Source organism: Nerophis ophidion, linkage group LG16 (genome assembly GCF_033978795.1).
Source record: "Nerophis ophidion isolate RoL-2023_Sa linkage group LG16, RoL_Noph_v1.0, whole genome shotgun sequence".
Taxonomy (NCBI): Eukaryota; Metazoa; Chordata; class Actinopteri; order Syngnathiformes; family Syngnathidae; genus Nerophis; species Nerophis ophidion.
Genome location: NC_084626.1, coordinates 15,737,530 through 15,760,055, shown reverse-complemented (window position 1 = coordinate 15,760,055; position 22,526 = coordinate 15,737,530). Strand labels below are relative to the sequence as shown.

The window sequence follows — 22,526 nt, the reverse complement described above, 5'->3', positions numbered from 1 at the left end:
CCCTAGTCAGGGCTAGAAGCAATTATTCATGTTTACATTGTTTTTTCTGAGAAAGTATGCTTCAATGTATGAACTTTTTGATTTACAAGCCATGTTCAAGAAAAAATTAAGTTCGTAAATCGAGGTTCCACTGTATTTGCAAAGAGTGCAGTTACACAACATCACATCTTGTCAAAGAATCTTCCTGGTGGAAGATGTTAAATTAATAGATTTTTGGGACAGCACCCTGTGGTGGATTCACTTTTCCCCCTGCAGACTTTCTAAAAAAAAAAGATTTACAATTGAAAGCAGAGACACACGCGTGTGCATATGCAGGTCAGTAAATGCTGAACTGTGAATCTGCTGTGTATATAAAGTATGTATTATTTTAATGTATAATTTGTGTTCATGTGTAATATCAAACAGCTGTCAATCTGGTGATGTACACAACAAAAACATATGCATACCCCTCTTGATAGTATCGATCAAAAGTCAGCATTCTTATCTTTGTGAACGCTTGTTTCTATTGGATCTCATTAGACGCTGTATCTAATAAAGTGCCTGGTCAGTATGTTTACTATGTATTGCAGAGTTGTGTGAATCCTACAGTGTAAAGTGTATTGTAAATGTAAAAGATCTAAAGACAATGTATGTGAGTTTTGGCTAAAGAAATTCAGCTTCAGATCCACCAGCAAGCTGAATGAAAAATGAAGTTAGGACTTTTGCACTCCTGAGCGAGGTCGTCGGTCAGAGATGCAAAGTCCTATGAGGGCACCAACATGACTTTTGTGAAACAGCAGTGAATGCAAACTGGGAGTTTGATTGACATCACACTGCATTGGCAACTGTAAAGCAGAAGTCAAGAAAACAAAAGGAAGCAGCCAAAAACAGCACAACAGCAGGATGTGTCAATGCGGTCCTGTTTTCGTTGTTGCAGATTATGACGAAGTATCCAACCAAACACAGCCTTGACTTCAATCCCGACAAGCCCCTGCAGCCACTGGGGTTGTGATGTCACTACTTCAACAACCAGCAAGTATGTGGTACCCAGCATGCAGCCAGTACCTTACACAGCAGTCAAATCTACTTGGCAGATTGGACCTTAAAGTACTTGGAACACAGTGGTAGACAGATTTCTGACATAGGAAGTACATGGATACTACTGTAATATACTGCATGGAAAAGAACAAGCATTTTGATGCTGGCAATGTTTCCATGGAGAGTATTGGGAGTACTGTCGAACCTGTGCTAGCAGCCACGTTAATTTCTTCCGCAGAGGAAAGTACAGATTATAGATCTGTATCATGCAGCTAATGTTATTATTTAAATGTATACTCATTTTGGCTGCAATATATTTTGTAATATTTAGTTTTCCGCCATAATATTCAAGTTTAATTAATTATTAAGTATGATTACTTTTTTATTTCAGCCAAATTTATTAACTTTAAATATTGTCTTTTACAAACCCCGTTTCATATGAGTTGGAAATTGTGTTAATGTAAATATAAATGGAATACAATGATTTGCAAATCATTTTCAACCCATATTCAGTTGATTATGCTACAAAGACAACATATTTGATGTTCAAACTGATAAACATTTATTTTTTTGCAAATAATCAATAACTTTTGAATTTGAAGCCAGCAACACGTGACAAAGAAGTTGGGAAAAGTGGCAATAAATACTGATAAAGTTGAGGAATGCTCATCAATCAATCAATCAATCAATCAATGTTTATTTATATAGCCCCAAATCACAAATGTCTCAAAGGACTGCACAAATCATTACGACTACAACATCCTCGGAAGAACCCACAAAAGGGCAAGGAAAACTCACACCCAGTGGGCAGAGAGAATTCACATCCAGTGGGACGCCAGTGACAATGCTGACTATGACAAACCTTGGAGAGGACCTCAGATGTGGGCAACCCCCCCTCTCTAGGGGACCGAAAGCAATGGATGTCGAGCGGGTCTAACATGATACTGTGAAAGTTCAATCCATAGTGGCTCCAACACAGCCGCGAAGGTTCAGCCCAAGCGGATCCAAGACAGCAGCGGGAGTCCCGTCCACAGGAAACCATCTCAAGCGGATCAGCAGCGTGGAGACGTCCCCAACCGATACAAGCGAGCGGTCCATCCTGAGTCCCGACGAGCGGTCCATCCTGGGTCTCGACTCTGGACAGCCAGTACTTCATCCATGGTCATCGGACCGGACCCCCCTCCATCAAACACTTATATGGAACATCCCACAGTTGTGCAGGCTAATTGGGAACAGTTGGGTGCCATGATTGGGTATAAAAGCAGCTTCCATGAAATGCTGAGTAATTCACAAACAAGGATGGGGTGAGGGTCCCCACTTTGTAAGCAAATTGTCAAACAGTTTTACAACCATATTTCTCAACATGCTATTGCAAGGAATTTAGCGATTTTACCATCTACTGTCCGTAAAATCATCAAAAAGTTCAGAAAATCTGAAGAAATCCCTGCAAGTAAGCGATGATATTACGGACTTTTGATCCCTCAGGCGGTGCTGCATCAAAAACCGACATCAGTGTGTAAAGGATATCACCACGTGGGCTCAGGAACACTTCATAAAACCACTGTCAGTAACTACAGTTGGTCGCTACATCTGTAAGTGCAAGTTAAAACTCTGCTATGCAAAGCCAAACTCATTTATCAACAATATCCTGAAACGCCGCCGGCTTGGCTGGGACCGAGTTATCTAAGATGGACTGATGCAAAGTGGAAAGATGTTCTGTGGTCTGACGAGTCCACATTTCAAATTATATTTGGAAACAGAGGATCTCCAGAAAAAAGAGGCAAATAACCATTCGGATTGTTATAGGCGCAAAGTTCAAAAGTCACCATCTGTGATGGTATGGGGGTGTATTAGTGCCCAAGGCATGGGTAACTTACACATCTGTGAAGGAACCATTAATGCTGAAAGGTCCATACAGGTTTTGGAGCAACATATGTTGTTATTCAAGCAACGTTATCATGGACGCCCCTGCTTATTTCAGCAAGACAAGTGTTACAACAGCGTGGCTTCATAAAAAAAGAGTGCAGGTACTTTCCTGGCCAGCCTGCAGTCCAGACCTGTCTCCCATCGAAACGACAGCGGAAACCCGGGACTGTTGAACGATTGAAGCTCTACATAAAACAAGAATGGGAAAGAATTCCACTTTCAATGCTTCAACAATTAGTTTCCTCAGTTCCCAAATGTTTATTGAGTTTTGTTAAAAGGAAAAGGTGATGTAACACAGTGGTGAACATCCCCTTTCCCAACTACTTTGGCACGTGTTGCAGCCATGAAATTTTAAGTTAATTATTATTTGCAAAAAAAAAAAAAAAGTTTATGAGTTTGAACATCAAATATCTTGTCTTTGTAGAGCATTCAATTGAATATGGGTTGAAAGGGATTTGCAAATCATTGTATTCCGTTTATATTTACATCCCACACAATTTCCCAACTCATATGGAAACGGGGTGTGTACATATATATTGTTTTTAATCTGTCCTGTCCATCTACTCAGGCAAATTATATTGTTGATGTAGATGCCCATATCTTCTGTACAGATTTACTTTAGAAAAGAAAAGTGTTAAATACGTCGGTTGTGGCCTTATTTGTATTTGACTATTAAATGTTTGGGTAGAATATTATTAAACAAAACCAAGTTTCTTTTAAGTAACGTATCATTTTATCAGAGCACATATTTACTTTATGAAGCAAAGGGGTTAATCATACAAGTGGCCCCCAATGTTATTGAAATAGTATTTATGTTGAATCGAGAATTGATTCTGAATCGAATCATAATCCCCAGAAGAATCAAATACAATCTAATTGTATGGTGGCCGAAGATTCACAGCCTTACAAACCATACAACAAGTAACTTAAGTTAATGTAGTGTGGTACTTCATACCTCTGCAGATGTACTATACAAGCAGCGCCAACGAGCACATTTGTCCTCCAACTTTCAACAAATCCACAAGCAGCACCTCTTTACTCTCGCCATCTCAAAGAATCATCGCCATCGCCAACCATAGCAAAGCCTGGCACAAAATGGCACCCAACCTCCCTATGTTGTTGTTCTCCCTGAGTGGCTTTTGACACACTATGGACAGCTTTGGCTATATATCGTCACGGTCACAGCTGTGATTTTAGCATTTTTAATGAACGTGCTTCAAAGCGAAGTGCATCAAAGGGGGAGCATGCTTTTAATATACTGTATACGGTCGATAGTCATTGGTATCCATGGAAACAAGGCCATTGACAAGATGTTTTGTCTGCGTTGTGTCTTATTGTGAATTACACTGTTTCCTTATATCAGAAAGACACAACTTTAACTTCTTAAATAAATCCTGGGCCATGTTGCTCAAATATCTGTACAACCATTTACGAAGTCTATGATATTGGACTCAAATTAAGGGGGAATACTTTGATGCTGACAGTAGATGTAGAAATATTCATATTTTAAGAGCAAACGCTGCTTGTTCAGTGAGTTTTAGTGCAAGAGAAACGATATGGCTAAGTGATAGCTATAAAGTTAGGTAAGGTTTGTTTACACGTGTGTTTTATCAAAAATATTCATGACATGGTCTCTGACTATTCATTGTTTTAAATGTGCCCCAAATAAGGGCTTTTAATTAATAAATCTGTTTTTATAAAATCAGTTACATTTAGCTCATGTTCTTCCAGTATTGGGTGAGCAATTAGTATAGCAACACAATCACAACCCAGCAGCCCTCTGCGGTTTTAAAATGTTTAGCATAAAACTGAAGAAATGACTGATCTTAGTGCAAATGCAATCCAAAACAAAGTGGGCTCTTCACAAATACAGTCTGCACTGACCAGAGGCATTAGACCTCTATAGATAACAAAAAACCTTGTAGTCCTTCCACTGACATGTCTGGCAGGAAAACAACAACAACTTCGATCACAGTCTTAAGGAGAAAAAGCTGTGTTAGCTTGTTGCTGGCACAAGATGACCTCTCTAGTCCAGCTTGGTCTACGTATATGCCCTCACACACTGTGGCTTTTCATCCTCCAAGAGTCCCTCGTTTAACATCTTGGTTATGTCACGTTCTGCTCGTCACGGAGTGTTTGATTGCCCAAACGTCCATAATGCTGATGCTCTCATTTGTGCTCAACAATTTGGGTCCAAATGACGGAGCTGATTTTCTTTTCAGTTTCGTTGCTGTTTTTCTTTGGAATCTGCTAAGATTTTTTTATTTTATTTTTATTTTATTTATTTTTTGACCAGGAGGCAGCACCCACCATCACTGCCACCTTTTCAGAACCCTCGTACCTGACTCTGCCACATCAGCAATGTCCACCCCTTGCTCTTGTGCCATGAAGCCCAGGACGGAAAATATTGCGAAGCCAGACACAAAACTGGTACCACTGTTGAGGGCTCCCAGCAGCAAACAGTCCCTATATCACACATATGTCATGAGGAGGATTTGTTAATGAACACACAAGGATCCCTTCATACCCGTCTTCTTCCCTTACGCCACCCCCAACCCTCAACCCTCAACCCCCAACCCCCGTCCCGCCCGCCGCCCTCCCCGCAGACACTGAGGCCTCACCTGTAACAGTTGTATTTGTACTTGTTGTAACTCCCCAAAGACGTCATGGCGCCCAAACAGATGGCGTAGGAGAAGAAGATCTGGGTTCCTGCGTCGATCCATACCTGTTTGGTACATGACACAGACGCTGAGGGCAGCTGATGACGGACCCTAAACTGAATGGTCTCAAGATGAGATATTAGTCCGATATCAGCAAAAACTTTATATCACATGAAATGCTGAAGCATGTTTACTTGTGCAAAGCTGGACAGCGAGTTAACACCTAAATGTTCTCCAATAAGCACACAAGGTTGGTCTTTTCTTTTATTTCAGTCATTTACAAAAGGTAAACATGGTAGGCTGTAAGCTACAAGGAGCTAGCAGCTATACAACAGCTAAGCACACAATAGCACACAAGCTAGACCAGGGGTCGGGAACCTTTTTGGCTGAGAGAGCCATGAAAGCCAAATATTTTAAAACATATTTCCGTGAGAGCCATATAATATTTTTAACACTGAATACAACTGTCAGGTTCAAACACTGATGACATCTATTAAACAGACAAGAAGCAAGGAATTAAACAGAGACTGGATTAAATTTAGCTCAATGAGGAGAAACCTGTAGACCTGTACTCTTGAACAGTGTCGTCCCACGCTCTGACAAGAGAATTCTACGCCTCCTCTTTCATTTGGACTTTCCCAAATTAGAACAACTAAATGCGTGCATCTCTTATTTTTTTAATAACATTGTTATTCTGAAGGTAACCAATAATAAATAAAACACTTTTGATCATTAATGCGACTTCTGGAACAGGTGCAATAGAAACGGATGGATGGATTAAAATGCATGAGAATGTTTTATATTTTGAACGTTATTTTTAACACTGTGATTACCAACGGGATTATTAATTATTTCTCGTGTTAAGTAGTGTCAGCTAAGATTTATCTAAGAGCCAGATGCAATCATCAAAAGAGCCACACCTGGCTCGAGAGCCATAGGTTCCCTACCCCTGAGCTAGACATATGTAATAATTGTGGTGACCATGAATCGTGACGGTCAGTCATAACACGTACCTCTGGGTCCTTCAGGCGAGTCAGGTCAGGGTACAGATAAAACTTGATGCCCTCAGAGGCGCCGGGCAGGGTCACGCCACGAATCAACAGGACGATGAGCATGACGAACGGGAATGTGGCCGTGATGTAGACCACCTGCGGGATATGAAGACAGCCCAGTAGACAATCACGGATGGGTACTAAATTTGGTAGTTTTATGGGTACCAAACGAATTATGTCGGTACCACTGGGTATAAATTCACATAAAATCTAACAGTGCCATATTTCAAAATCTTTTTTTTTGGTTGTGACGTCATTTCCGGTTGCAGATTAAATAGCAGCTCAAACACTTTGAGAGGAAACAATCTCTCAAGAACACTCAGAGAGGATTCAGCCAAATTGCCTCTGGATAATTTTGCAATTTTGAATGCCCACAAAGCAAGTATGCCTGATAGAAAAGGATTGACTGGAAAGTAAGGCTCCAGTTTTTTAAAATGCCCCAGCTTGATGAAAATCTACATTGGATATGGCATATACACTACATGCTACTGATTAGCCTGAGACATTTTACATGACAATTTCAACACTTCCAACTGTAATAATAAAAACTACAATTATGAAAAAAAGACTCGACTTACACATGTATCGTTATAGCAAGGACTACTTCCTAAATACGGCAACACACGGAGTCCATACATGACTGCCATCTAATGTCTTGGTATTGCAACTGCATGCAAATTCTACTAATACCATACTTGCAATGTAATACAAAAACAATGCAACTGCATGCAAATTCTACTAATACCATACTTGCAATGTAATACAAAAACAAGATGTACACACAGCCAGCTTATTCTTAATGTTACATGAAAAAATTAAATATTACTTTTAAACAATTAACATTTATTAACGCCATACTTGCAAACCTATAGACCTCAGAATTAGAGCGATATCCAAAAGGGCCGCAAGTGGGTGTACATATATGGCGGGGTACACCCTGGACAAGTCACCACCTCATCGCAAGGCTAACACAGATAGACTGACAACATTCACACTCACATTCACACACTAGGGCCGGTTTAGTGTTGCCAATAAACCTATCCCCAGGTGCATGTCTTTGGAAGTGAGAGGAAGCCGGAGTACCCGGAGGGAACCCACGCAGTCACAGGGAGGACATGCAAACTCCGCAAAGATCCCGAGCCCGGGATTGAACCTAAGACTACTCAGGACCTTCGTATTGTGAGGCAGACGGACTAACCCTTCAACCACCGTGAATACTATACTATATATATATATATATATATATATATATATATATATATATATATATATATATATATATATATATATACATATATATAAGTATTTTATATTATATATACTTATATACATATATACATGTATTTTATATTATATATATATACTTATATACATATATACAAGTATTTTATATTTATATATATATATATATATATATATAGTAAAAATATACTGGAATTGCACAATGTTCATATATTTGACAAACAAAATAACAGTCCAAAGTAAATGTAAAATAACACATTTTTCCACAGTACCCGTGAAAATGGTGGATAGTGGTGATAGTTCAATATGAACTAACACAAAATAAATATATAAAAACAAAAAACAAAAAGTCATACATTGCCTCAGGGTAGTTGCTAGGAATTATGGGCCCCCTGATAGAATATCAATGTGGGCACCTCTACCCCACTAGATGCAAACTTCAATGTTCTTGTTTTTCAGTGGTCTCAATGGTGCCTTGTGTAATACACCCATTTGGTTTCCTTTTTTACGACTAACCACTTAACAAGTCAGAAGTGTTATTTAAGTTATGTATTATTATTTGTCTTATTATCATTTCACTATTACACCTCTGATTCCAAATACATGTGCAAGTAAAACAAAGAGCACATGGAATATGTTGTTATAGGACAAATAATAAAAACAACAAGGCTAATCTAATCTCAATTGAAGTTGAAAGGGACAAGCGGTAGAAAATGGATTGATAGATGGATAATTGAAATAGCCAAGGTGTTGAATAATGTCTTAGTCACTGCTAGTGTTACAACTGTTTACATCAGGGGTGTCAAACTGATTTTAGATGGGGGGGCCACGTGGAAAAAAACGTACTAACAAGTGGACCGGACTGGTAAAATAATGGCACGATAACTCAAAAATAAAGACAACTTGTGATTGTTTTCTCTGTTTAAAAATAGAACAAGAAAATTTAAAAATCATAATGTTGTTGCTATTTTTTTTTACCCTCACATGTTGCGTTTGATAGTACTCTATCTTTTTTTGTCGTTACTTATAATTTTTGATTAAATTATGTGTTAATGTACAGTCAACTCATTGGTGTTAATTTTCAATCTATCAAGATACAAAAATTATATTAAAATCAAATTACAGGATGTTATTTATGTAGTTTGATTATTTTCCCTCGACTGGTGCACTAACATCATGTGGTTTATTTGTATTTTTTTTACATATTTAGCATCGACAAAAATACAAAGAATTGCTATTAAGACATCTAGAGGACACATTTAGGACAGCAGTTTCTTTCATTCAAAAATTCTGGCTCATATTTATACTTCAATCAATCAATGTTTATTTATATAGCCCTAAATCACTAGTGTCTCAAAGGTTGCACAAACCACAACGACACCCTCGGTAGAGCCCACAGAAGGGCAAGGAAAACTCACACCCAGTGGGACGTTGGTGACAGTGACTATGAGAAAACACCTTGGAGAGGACCGCATATGTGGGCAACTCCCGAAGGGTTGGCAAGTATGATTAACACACAAATTTACCAAAAATTTTTATTTTTTCGTACCAGTATCGAATACCAGGTACCGTATTGGTTCATGTTAAAAGACACCCATCCCTAGTGACCAGGGATATGCTGTCAGGGAAGGCAAGTGAGGCAATGCCTCACCTTGCCACTAAGAGGGGTAAAAGGCTCAACTATGACATGTTCAAAAAACAGAGTATATGTCATGATCCAAAACTTGGATCATGTCGTGTTTTGTGTGTGTTTCTGTTTTGTTATCACTGCCTGTTTGATATTTGACGTCCTTAGTTCCCGGTGGCACTTCCTGTTTTGTTTCTGTTGTCTTAGTAACTCATTAGTGTCACCTGTCTCTTGTTTGTCGTCGCGCACCTGATTTGATTAGTTATCTCCCTATCTAGGCCTGCCTTCTTTTGCCATTCAGCCTCGGACTCTTGTTTGCCTTCATGCTACAGATGACGTCGCTCTTCCAGCATTGTGGTAAAAACTACTTTGGTACACTTATTTGCTTCCATGCTATTCTTGTTTTGTGTACGTCCCTAACTTCCACGCTAGCGCCTTCAGTTTCCTAGCTCATATGCTAATTCTGTTGGTTTTTGTTAGTGCCTTTGTGCAAGTGCCTTTGTTCTTAGTTTGTTTTATAGTGTTAATAAATCATTATTCTTACCCTCACGCTGTGTTCCATCCTCGCGGCACTCCACGAGAGAACAACACTTCACCACGATTCCAGCTAAGCGTCACAGAAGAGTCCAAGCAGACAAAACTTCTCTCGCAGCGGAAGTCGAAGAATTAGACGAGATGACGTGGAGGTAAGCCCAAGCGATGCAGGCTGGGACATTCCGCGGTGCGCCGGATGTGGAGGTGATCTTAGGGCTTGGAGGTCACCAATTGCCGCTCGACTCCACTGGGTCCAGCGACGCCCCGTCTCACCCCGCTCGCACGCGTCAGCAAAGGCGGAAACCGCGGCGAAAGGCGTCGCCTAGCGACTGAGACGCACTAACTCCACCATCACTTCCTCCGGGACACAGCCAGTTTCAACCCGTCCAGGACTTTTCTCCCATATCTGGTAATCCTTTTTTTTATTCCTCATTTCACTCCTCCGGCTGGCCTGGTAGTCACGGGTACTGCACCCGTGACGTCAGTCTCAAATTCGGTATTATGATTTCCCAAACCCGCCACCTGTGACTTTGGCTCCTCCCACGCAGTCTCCCTCCTTCTGTGCTACAGAGGTAGCACAGCGGCGCTCAGCTAAGCCTCTACCTCCTCTACTTTCATCCCGGCAGACCGCAACGTCCTGTGCGTGCTCCTCCACCGTTAATCCGGTTAGCTAGACCACTACCACCTCCTAGGCCGCCTCCACCGGCACCACGGCTAGCTGTAGTTAGTCCTAGCCCAGGTCCTATCCAAAGTCCTAGCCCTAGCCATAATAACAGCCACAGTCACAGTCATAGTCCTACTTCTAACCATAGTCATAGTTCGAGTCCTGGTCCTTGTCCTAGTCTTATAGTCTTAGTCCTAGTCCTAGTCTTAGTCATAGTCATAATCTTCGTCTTAGCCCTAGTCACAGTCCTAGTCGTAGTCACAGTCCAAGTCATAGTCTTAGCCTTAGTCCTAGTCCTAGTCACAGTCTGAGTCCAAGTCATAGTTTGAGGCCAAGTCTTAGTCCGAGTCTGTGTCATAGTCCTAGTCCAGGTCTGGATTCCACTCCAGCACCTGACTTTTTGCTGGATCCCACTCCAGCACCGGACTCTGTGCTGGAACCCACTCCAGCACCCGATACTATGCTGGATCCCACTCCAGCACCGGACGCTGTGCTGGATCCCTTTCCGGCACCTGGCGCTGTGCTGGATCCCACTCCAGCACCTGAGTCAGTGCTGGATTCCACTACAGTACCTGATCCTCAGTTGGCGTCAGCACCAGTGCCTGCACCGCGGCTGATACCAGTGCCTGCTCCGCGGCTGATACCAGTGCCTGCTCCTCGGCGGACACCAGTGCCTGCTTCTCGGCTGACGCTCAAAGCTCCAGCGCTGGCCTCGCCTGCTGTTCCAGCACTTGTCTCCACGGCGACGACGACGCCACCTGCTTCGGCTGCAGCACCCACACCGTTTTCGCCTGCTGCACTCGGGCCCGCTTTGGCTGCAGTACCCGCACCTTCCTCGTCTGCAGCTTCCAAGCTCGCCATGACGACGACGCCGAAGCGCCCACCTCCACGTCAGCCACGGATGTGGCCTTGTCCTGGTCGTCCTCGTCGCCGGGCGCTTCCTCCTCTACGTCGGCCACGGGTGTGGCCTCTACGAGGTCGCCCTCCTCGTCTGGCGCTTCCTCCTCCATGTCGGCCACGGACGTAGCCGTGCCCAGGTCGTCCTCCTCGCCGGGCGGTTCCTCCTCCAAGTCGGCCACAGGTGTGGCCTCTACATGGTCGCTATCCAAGACTTTTACGGCAGCGGCGTTCCATCCGCCGCTGCCACCTGACTTGTCCTCGGTGGATTCGGGAACACGCGACCTGGCGACCCTCCACCGTGTCCTCCCTTCGCCCTCCCTTCATGTTTGGACTTTTTTATTGTGTGGGGGGATTCATGCTAGACTTTTTGGGACATCTGGGATCTGTCCCTTGAGGGGGGGCTTCTGTCATGATCCAAGACTTGGATCATGTCATGTTCTGTGTTTGTTTCTGTTTTGTTATCACTGCCTGTTTGATATTTGATGTCCTCAGTTCTCGTGGCCCTAACTGTTTTGTTTCTGTTGTCTTAGTAACTCATTAGTGTCACCTGTCTCTTGTTTGTCGTCGCGCACCTGATTTGATTAGTTATCTACCTATATAAGCCTGCCTTGTTAGCTTCCACGCTATTCCTGTTTTGTGTACGTCCCTAGCTTCCACGCTAGCACCTTCAGTTTCCTTTGTTCTTTCTAGCTCATATGCTAGTTCTATTGGTTTTTGTTAGTGCCTTTGTGCAAGTGCCTTTGTTTTTAGTTTGTTTTCTAGTGTTAATAAATCTTTATCCTTACCCTCACACTGTGTTCCATCCTCGCTGCATTCCACGAGAGAACAACACTTCACCACGATGCCAGCTAAGCGTCACAGTAATAAAATAAGTTTGAACATTTCTCTTTTGGTCTATGCTTTATATGTGAGTTATTTTTATGGTTCCTGTATATTTGGATAATTTTCATGGTCAAAATCGCGGAAATTCTGTGTTTCCTGATCAAAATAACACAGCAGACCAGAAGTGAAGCAGACACAGGGTGTGCCTTCACGGCTAGACACAAAGTGTTTGAGCGTGTGCGTGGGCGCGTGCTTGATGCTATGTGGAAAAGGCAGGCCATGAGGCAGCAAGTACCTCTGCCTCAAAGTAGGGGGCGATATATTGTTCAATGCCTCAGCAGTAATCTAACTCGCCACACTGGGAGAAATAGGGGTGCTAAAGCTAGCAGACACATGTCTCTCCAGACACATGTATTTATAACAAACATGGCATTTTTATTAGACTAAGCCAGCGTTTGTGGGTGTTATTGCTGCTTCATATACAAATACAGAAAGGTAAGATAAACTCACAATACCTGATTTATTTTGTTAAAAGAAAATGGGACCAAAAAGTATTTAATAACAACTTTGTCAAATACTTTTTGGACCAATTTGACATGCCATAATATCATTATGATAACGTTTTTAAGAAAGCAATTTACTCCCTTCGTTTTCCTGTTATTCTAATGTGCATCCTAAATCAACAATGGTTAGAACTGCTTAAATGAATTTAAGTTAAAAAAAAAGAAGAAAAGCCTGGTGTACAGTTCACTGCACGTCACTGCTTGTGACCATGCTGCTTGGATCCATGAAATCGCTCAGAAGACTGGAACGCATCTAGCCTCAGGGTTAGGGTGATTATAGTAAAAATTAAAGGATTGTCTTTAACACTTTGTCCCTAGAGAAGCCGTTCATGAGCTCAATAGAAACAGTTTCTGAGGATTTGCAGCACTAACACAACTTCAGTTAATTGATTCACTAATCAGGGCCCAAAAGTGCTAAACTTTATTGAAACGTTATCGCCTGTCATGTTAACCTTGTCAGGTTAAAGAAGTGTTTGAAGCTGTCACGAATTACAAAACTCCATAAAGTCGTAGGAAAAAATACTTTAGGAGGAAGGCTAACCTTTCCAGTGGACTTGACGCCCTTCCAGATGCAGAAAAAGCAGACGACCCAGACTAGCAGCAAACACAGAGCCAAGTCCCACTTGATGGAGCCGATCTCGTCGATGCCGTTGGAGATGCCCAACACTTTGTGTCTGCGGGAAGAGGGGGGACAAGGTTGGTGTTAGTGTGTGAGCCAGTGTGCATCTTAGGCTATGTTGGGTTTAGGGCCTTGCATGGCAGCTCATGCCATCAATGTTTGAATGTGTGTGTGAATGTGTATGAATGCGTGAGTGTGGAAATAGTTTCAAAGCACTTTGATTAAAACTGAAGGTAGAGAGCACTATATAAGTATGACCCATTTATGTTCACACTGCAGTTAAATTTTGATTTTTTTTGTGATGTGTATCAAGATTTTTCATGTCACTAAACAGTAAAATTTTGATTTTCTCAAATCCAACAACGAAAGTTAATGCTGTACGTGGGAGCAGAAAAAATATGTTTTGAAGTGACTATACAAACGGACAACTTATTTCAATGTCCTGCCACTCTGCCTTCTCACCCACACACTCTTCGACGCAGACATCGCAACAAGCAAACAACCATAACTAAAATGATGCCCCTCTTCCATGATCCCTTACTAGAGATTTAACGATTAAAGTTAAAGTTAAAGTAAAAGTTAAAGTACCAATGATTGTCAAACACACTAGATGTGGCGAAATGATTCTCTGCATTTGACCCATCACCCTTGATCAGCCCCTGGGAAGTGAAGAAAGCAGTGAGCAGCAGCGGTGCCGCGCCCGGGAATACTTTTTGGTGATTTAACCGCCAATTCCAACCCTTAATGCTGAATGCCAAGCAGGGAGGTAATGGGTCCCATTTTATAGTCTTTGGTATGACTCGGCAAGGGTTTGAACTCACGACCTACCGATCTCAGGGCGGACACTTTAACCACTAGGCCACTGATATAAAGATATAAGATCATTTCGTTGAGAAGCAATAGCACGCTAATCCTTAGGAACCCTAAATGCTAACATTAATAAAAAACACATTACTTATTTCCCCAAACCACAATTAATAGCAGCACTGGCTAGTTAGCTAGCTTAAACACCAACATGAATATAAGAGACATTAACATATTTCCCCATTATAAACATCATACACTGATGTAAACACATTGCTCTCCAAACAACTGTCTCTCTTTCAGCCAAGTAAAATTATATAGAAAAATTAAACTTGATTAGAATATTTTAGTGTATATAAAAATAACTGTTAATTTTGCTCACAATAACCGTGATATGAAATATTTCTTTAGTTACCCTTTCCTAAATTAAATAATGAATATTGGCTGTACAAACTCACGGAAATTGCACTAGGACTGATATGAAAACAAAGTAAAGTCACGTTATGTTCCGCAAACACAAGGTTCCGCATGCGACGCTAAGTTTTGTGCCCATCCGCACCACCTCCAAATACATTCCATTCAAATTACACCTACATAGAAGTCACAAATATTTTTGGTAATCTGAACGACTACATAAAAAGTGTGGATTTAAAGGCCTAGTGAAACCCACTACTACCGACCACGCAGTCTGATAGTTAAACCGGGTGGCATGAATGATGAAATATTAACAGAGAGTAGCCAGATGAGGTGGCTCGGGCATCTGGTCAGGATGCCACCCGAACGCCTCCCTAGGGAGGTGTTTAGGGCACGTCCAACCGGTAGGAGGCCACAGGGAAGACCCAGGACACGTTGGGAAAACTATGTCCCCCGGCTGGCCTGGGAACGCCTCGGGATCCCCCGGAAAGAGCTAGACGAAGTGGCTAGAGAGAGGGAAGTCTGGGCTTCCCTGCTTAGGCTGCTGCCCCCGCGACCCGACCTCGGATCAGCGGAAGATGATGGATGGATGGATGGATGGAAATATTAACATTGCAACACATGCCAATAAGGCCTTTTTAGTTCACTTAATTGCAATTTTAAATTTCCCGCGAGTTTCTTGTTGAAAACGTCGCGGACTGTAAGGAAATATTAGCGCTGCACCAAACACGGCTAAAAGTCGTCTCTGTTCATGGCGTCATAACACGGTATTTTGTGTCTTTTGCAATTTGTTCTTTTAATAATGGAGACTATAAAGAACAATGCTGTTGGTGAAAAGCGGTGGATTGCTGCTGTCTTTAGCACCGAGACACAGCCGGAGTTTCTTTGTTTGTTGTGAAGCGGAGCGGTCAAGCGAACATGTTTTCTCTACGTCAATTAGCATGTTTTTGAATGGGGAAATTGTGATATATATCTTACCGGAGACATAAATGGATTATTTGTCGTCCTGCATCAGCTGTCATGTCAAAAAACACAGCTGTGAGCTTGGCTCCTCGGCTTCTCTCTGAGATCCTGCGTGTTCATCGCAGCCATCCGACCTCGAGGTATGCCTTTACAATCTTTAAAATCTCACTAAAGCACTATTAAAACAATAAGCAGATAAGGGATCTTCCAGAATTATCCTAGTAAATGTGTCTAAAAACATCTGAATCGCTCACAATGCAATCGCCTTTTTTTTTTAACTTTATTTATTTATTTTTTTCTAGTCCTTCGCTATCAATATCCTCAGCCACGAATCTTTCATCCTCAGTCAAATTAATGGGCTCGGTCCGAAAAGCTCTTTTTGTTGGAGGCTCCCATTATAAACAATGTGAGGATGTGAGAAGCCCTCACACGGGTGATGTCATCGTCTGCGACTTCCGGTACAGGCACGGCTTTTTTATTAAGTTTATATAAGTTCCAAGATGGCGGCGCCCGTACGGGCTGCAACATTGCGAAGCTGCTGCTAAAGATGGAACATTTGGCAGAAATACCGGACAATTCTACAAACTTTATGGCTAGCTCACATCGTGGTCACTCCGTGATCACGTACGACCGCCAGACACTTCTGGATGTGGACATATCGGGCCGTTTTGGACTGATAGACGCTTGCGTGCTAGACTTGCTAACTAGCATGGGAATACGTCGGCGGCTACATCCAGCGGCCTGTGAAGCAGGGGAGTATAGTAGCAGCGGGGGCCGTCTACGGAGCAGACGCCAGCGGTGTGATCGGAAACGCGGATGTCGAGCGGGGCTAAAAACAAAGCAGAAGGCTAATCCCCACAGAACACCACTTCCCTCCATCCTGAAGCCGGATTTAAATGGAAGATGCGAGACTACTGGTCTGGATAAGGAGTCAGTTAAATTAGAACAAGTTTTTTCTGCTTTGAGTGTTTCAAAGTTGGACATGTGTTTTACCGAGGTGGCTAACTATGATGCGTGCAGTTTATCAAAGCAACAAACAAACAATCGGAAAATCCCCGTTACTGAGGTGGCTAACCATGATGCGTGCAGTTTATCAAAGCAACAATCAAACAATCAGAAAATTCCTGTCGTATCAATTCCTAGATATGGTCGTAATTATACTGAATGCACTGGGCATAATAAACACAACATTATTAATATTGCTACTACGGATAATTTGATCAAAAATTCCCTGAAACAGCCCACTACCTATAATATAGGTTTTTTAAACATAAGATCATTGTCTCCCAAAACGTTGTTAGTTAATGATATTATCAGAGACAACAATCTTAACGTCATCGGTCTCAGCGAAACCTGGCTTAAACCAAACGACTTTTTTGCGCTAAATGAGGTATGTCCTCCTAACTTTACACATGCGCATATTGCCCGTCCGCTTAAAAGGGGTGGGGGGGTCGCACTAATATACAACAAAAACTTTAACCTTAGTCCTAACATAAATAATAAATATAAATCGTTTGAGGTGCTTACTATGAGGTCTGTCACACCGCTGCCTCTACACCTGGCTGTTATCTACCGCCCCCCAGGGCCCTATTCGGACTTTATCAATGAATTCTCAGAGTTCGTTGCTGATCTAGTGACACACGCCGATAATATAATCATAATGGGGGACTTTAATATCCATATGAATACCCCATCGGACCCACCGTGCGTAGCGCTCCAGACTGTAATTGATAGCTGTGGTCTCACACAAATAATAAATGAACCCACGCATCGCAACGGTAATACGATAGACCTAGTGCTTGTCAGGGGTATCACCGTTTCCAAAGTTACGATACTCCCGTATACTAAAGTATTGTCCGATCATTACCTTATAAAATTCGAGGTTCAGACGCATGTTCGTCAAACTAATAATAATAATAACTGCTATAGCAGCCGCAACATTAATACAGCCACAACGACAACTCTTGCTGACCTACTGCCCTCGGTAATGGCACCATTCCCAAAGTATGTGGGCTCTATTGATAACCTCACTAACAACTTTAACGACGCCCTGCGCGAAACCATTGATAACATAGCACCGCTAAAGTTAAAAAAGGCTCCAAAAAAGCGCACCCCGTGGTTTACAGAAGAAACTAGAGCTCAGAAATTATTATGTAGAAAGCTGGAACGCAAATGGCGCACGACTAAACTTGAGGTGCACCATCAAGCATGGAGTGATGGTTTAATAACTTATAAACGCATGCTTACCTTAGCTAAAGCCAAATATTACTCAAATCTCATCCACCGTAATAAAAACGATCCTAAATTTTTGTTTAGTACGGTAGCATCGCTAACCCAACAAGGGACCCCTTCCAGTAGCTCAACCCACTCAGCTGATGACTTTATGCAATTCTTTAGTAAGAAAATTGAAGTCATTAGAAAGGAGATTAAAGACAATGCGTCCCAGCTACAACGGGGTTCTATTAACACTGATACGATGGTATATACGGCGGATACTGCCCTCCTAAATAGTTTCTCTCGTTTTGAGGAAATAACATTAGAGGAATTGTTACAACGTGTAAATGGAATAAAACAGACAACATGTTTACTTGACCCTCTTCCTGGGAAACTGATCAAGGAGCTCTTTGTATTATTAGGTCCATCAGTGCTAAATATTATAAACTTATCACTCTCCTCGGGCACTGTTCCCCTAGCATTCAAAAAAGCGGTTATTCATCCTCTTCTTAAAAGACCTGACCTCGATCCTGACCTCATGGTAAACTACCGACCGGTGTCTCACCTTCCCTTTATTTAAAAAATCCTCGAAAAAATTGTTGCGGGGCAGTTAAATGAACACTTAGCGTCTAACAATCTATGTGAAACCTTTCAATCCGGTTTCAGGGCAAATCACTCCACGGAGACAGCCCTCGCAAAAATGACTAATGATCTATTGCTAACGATGGATTCTGATGCGTCATCTATGTTGCTGCTCCTCGATCTTAGCGCTGCTTTCGATACCGTCGATCATAATATTTTATTAGAACGTATCAAAACACGAATTGGTATGTCAGACTTAGCCCTGTCTTGGTTTAACTCTTATCTTACTGATAGGATGCAGTGTGTCTCCCATAACAATGTGACCTCGGACTACGTTAAGGTAACGTGTGGAGTTCCCCAGGGTTCGGTCCTTGGCCCTGCACTCTTCAGCATCTACATGCTGCCGCTAGGTGACATCATACGCAAATACGGTATTAGCTTTCACTGTTATGCTGATGACACCCAACTCTACATGCCCCTAAAGCTGACCAACACGCCGGATTGTAGTCAGCTGGAGGCGTGTCTTAATGAAACTAAACAATGGATGTCCGCTAACTTTTTGCAACTCAACGCCAAAAAAACGGAAATGCTGATTATCGGTCCTGCTAGACACCGAACTCTATTTAATAATACAACTCTAACATTTGACAACCAAACAATTAAACAAGGCGACACGGTAAAGAATCTGGGTATTATCTTCGACCCAACTCTCTCCTTTGAGGCACACATTAAAAGCGTTACTAAAACGGCCTTCTTTCATCTCCGTAATATCGCTAAAATTCGCTCCATTCTGTCCACTAAATACGCTGAGATCATTATCCATGCGTTTGTTACGTCTCGCCTCGACTACTGTAACGTATTATTTTCGGGTCTCCCCATGTCTAGCATTAAAAGATTACAGTTGGTACAAAATGCGGCTGCTAGACTTTTGACAAGAACAAGAAAGTTTGATCACATTACGCCTGTACTGGCTCACCTGCACTGGCTTCCTGTGCACTTAAGATGTGACTCTAAGGTTTTACTACTTACGTATAAAATACTACACGGTCTAGCTCCATCCTATCTTGCCGATTATATTGCACCATATGTCCCGGCAAGAAATCTGCGTTCAAAGGACTCCGGCTTGTTAGTGATTCCCAAAGCCCAAAAAAAGTCTGCGGGCTATAGAGCGTTTTCCGTTCGGGCTCCAGTACTCTGAAATGCCCTCCCGGTAACAGTTCGAGATGCCACCTCAGTAGAAGCATTTAAGTCTCACCTTAAAACTCATTTGTATACTCTAGCCTTTAAATAGACTCCCTTTTTAGACCAGTTGATCTGCCGTTTCTTTCCTTTTTCTTCTATGTCCCACTCTCCCTTGTGGAGGGGGTCCGGTCCGATCCGGTGGCCATGTACTGCTTGCCTGTGTATCGGCTGGGGACATCTCTGCGATGCTGATCCGCCTCCGCTTGGGATGGTTTCCTGCTGGCTCCGCTGTGAACGGGACTCTCGCTGCTGTGTTGGATCCGCTTTGGACTGGACTCTCGCGACTGTGTTGGATCCATTGTGGATTGAACTTTCACAGTATCATGTTAGACCCGCTCGACATCCATTGCTTTCCTCCTCTCCAAGGTTCTCATAGTCATCATTGTCACCGACGTCCCACTGGGTCATTATTGTCACCGATGTCCCACTGGGTGTGAGTTTTCCTTGCGTGGGCCTACCGAGGATGTCGTGGTGGTTTGTGCAGCCCTTTGAGACACTAGTGATTTAGGGCTATATAAGTAAACATTGATTGATTGATTAGCGACCAAAAGTGGCGATCTTTATCGTGGATGTTCTCTAAAAAATCCTTTCAGCAAAAATATGGCAATATCTCGAAATGATCAAGTATGACGCATAGAATGGACCTGCTATCCCCGTTTGAATAAGAAAATCTCATTTCTGTAGGCCTTTAAACAAACAAATCTGAAGTAGGTCACAAATGGGATGCTTGTCATATAACACGTCATGTGACTATCCCAGGATATTGCTTTCCCCAAAACGGCAGTGCGTCAGGTACGCGAGTTCATTTTCAAAAGCTATTTATTGCAATTAAAGGTAATTCATAAGTCATTTAAGAAGTTTAATACTTAAATAGCATGTCAAATAATGTTTTTTACAATTATTTTTTAATGAATTCACATAAAAATAAAATCAAGCTACAGAATAATCTCTAGCCTTAAAATTGCTATAGAAAGTATGGTAGCTAAAATTGTAATAGGGTACAAAAAATGTCACAGTTTCAAGTATTTTAAATGTTATGTTATTTTGTTCAATGTAAAGTACATTAACAAATGTGAGTTAAGACATCTGTAGTGCTTTTCAACTACGGATGGAAATTAGCTTCCGGCTAGAATCTGGTTTTTTTACAATTTAATGTGCCCGTATAAAAATGTTCATTAACATTCAAAACACTTTGATTTACATTAAGACTGCCGAAGTAGCACCTATAAAACATTACAGATCTTGGAGATTAATTAGTAATATTTTTGTGGAAAAAAATGTTTGTATATAATTTTCCCTGGTCTCATTTTCTGGAGGGTTAATCTTGTATATATTTAGCTAAATACAGTAAAATGTTCTAGATAAAGGGACATTTAGTGTCCTTGCAAAAGTCAGCAAGTGGTACGTACTCCCAGAACTCGGTGACAGGGGAGGTGAAGTTGGAGGAGTTGGAAGGCAGCCAAAGGCTTTTGTTCTTGCGGTGTGTGTCCTCAATGCAGCGCTCCGTGTTCCAGGGCTGATTGCACTTGGCCCACGGCAGCTCAGGCTGAAAACACTGAAAGCACAAAAGGTAAACATTAATACATTAGTACAAGAGTTTGCTGTCATCTACATAGTATGCAATACCTGTGCCAAATCGGTACTTTTGAGATGGTGCACAAAACCACAGTAGGTGAGACAGTTGTCTTGACGATAACTATATTTAATTTTGGAATAATTTCAGTGGCACTAAATTGAGCACTTTTCTAACTGGTTGCTATTGTTTACCATGCCGACAGGCAACACAGTCAATCTATTGGACAGGGTGCCAAATTGCAGAATCTACCAAAAAAAAAACACACAAAAAAAATAATATATAATAAAACACACTCTGTACACTTATTAGCGATGTTTAATTTAAAATTAACAAAAAAACATCCATACTGTACTTTAAATGTTTAGATCCAGCGTTGTTTGTACTAACCCTGTTTCCATATGAGTTGGGAAATTGTGTTAGATGTAAATATGAACGGAATACAATGATTTGCAAATCCTTTTCAACCCATATTCAATTGAATGCACTACAAAGACAAGATATTTGATGTTCAAACTCCTTACTTTATTTTTTTTTTCAAATAATAATTAACTTACAATTTCATGGCTGCAACATGTGCCAAAGTAGTTGGGAAAGGGCATGTTCACCACTGTGTCACATCATATTTTCTTTTAACAACACTCTATAAACGTGTGGGAACTGTGGAAACTAATTGTTGAAGCTTTGAAAGTGGAATTCGTTCCCATTCCTGTTTTATGTACAGCTTCAGTCATTCAACAGTCCGGGGTCTCTGCTGTCATATTTTACGCTTCATAATGCGCCACACATTTTCGATGGGAGACAGGTTTGAACTGCAGGTGGGCCAGGAAAGTGCACCCACTCTTGTTTTACGAAGCCAGGCTGTTGTAACGTGCTTAATGTGGCTTGGCATTGTCTTGCTGAAATAAGCAGGGGCGTCCATGAAAAAGACAGCGTTTAGATGGCAGCATATGTTGTTCCAAAACCTGTATGGACCTTTCAGCATTAATGGTGCCTTCACAGATGTGTAAGTTACCCATGCCTTGGGCACTAATGCACCCACCATACCATCACAGATGCTGGCTTTTGAACTTTGCGTCGATAACAGTCTAGGTGGTTTGCGTCGCCT

At 41.8% G+C, this 22,526-nt stretch overlaps 1 protein-coding gene across 2 annotated transcripts in view; it reads right to left on the bottom strand.

Annotated features, from left to right (window-relative positions):
- Positions 1-22,526, bottom strand: part of LOC133535020 (sodium- and chloride-dependent taurine transporter-like) — a 78,351-nt gene that overhangs the window by 23,251 nt on the left and 32,574 nt on the right. Inside the window, exons 5-9 of one of the 2 annotated variants that reach the window (XM_061874421.1) lie at positions 21,255-21,400; positions 13,549-13,681; positions 6,617-6,751; positions 5,565-5,668; positions 5,285-5,409 (exon numbers count right to left, since the gene is read on the bottom strand). In XM_061874421.1, coding sequence (XP_061730405.1) covers positions 5,285-5,409; positions 5,565-5,668; positions 6,617-6,751; positions 13,549-13,681; positions 21,255-21,400 — 643 coding nt within the window. The remainder of the gene's footprint in view (positions 1-5,284; positions 5,410-5,564; positions 5,669-6,616; positions 6,752-13,548; positions 13,682-21,254; positions 21,401-22,526) is intronic. The other variant, XR_009802125.1, reaches the window with a different exon arrangement.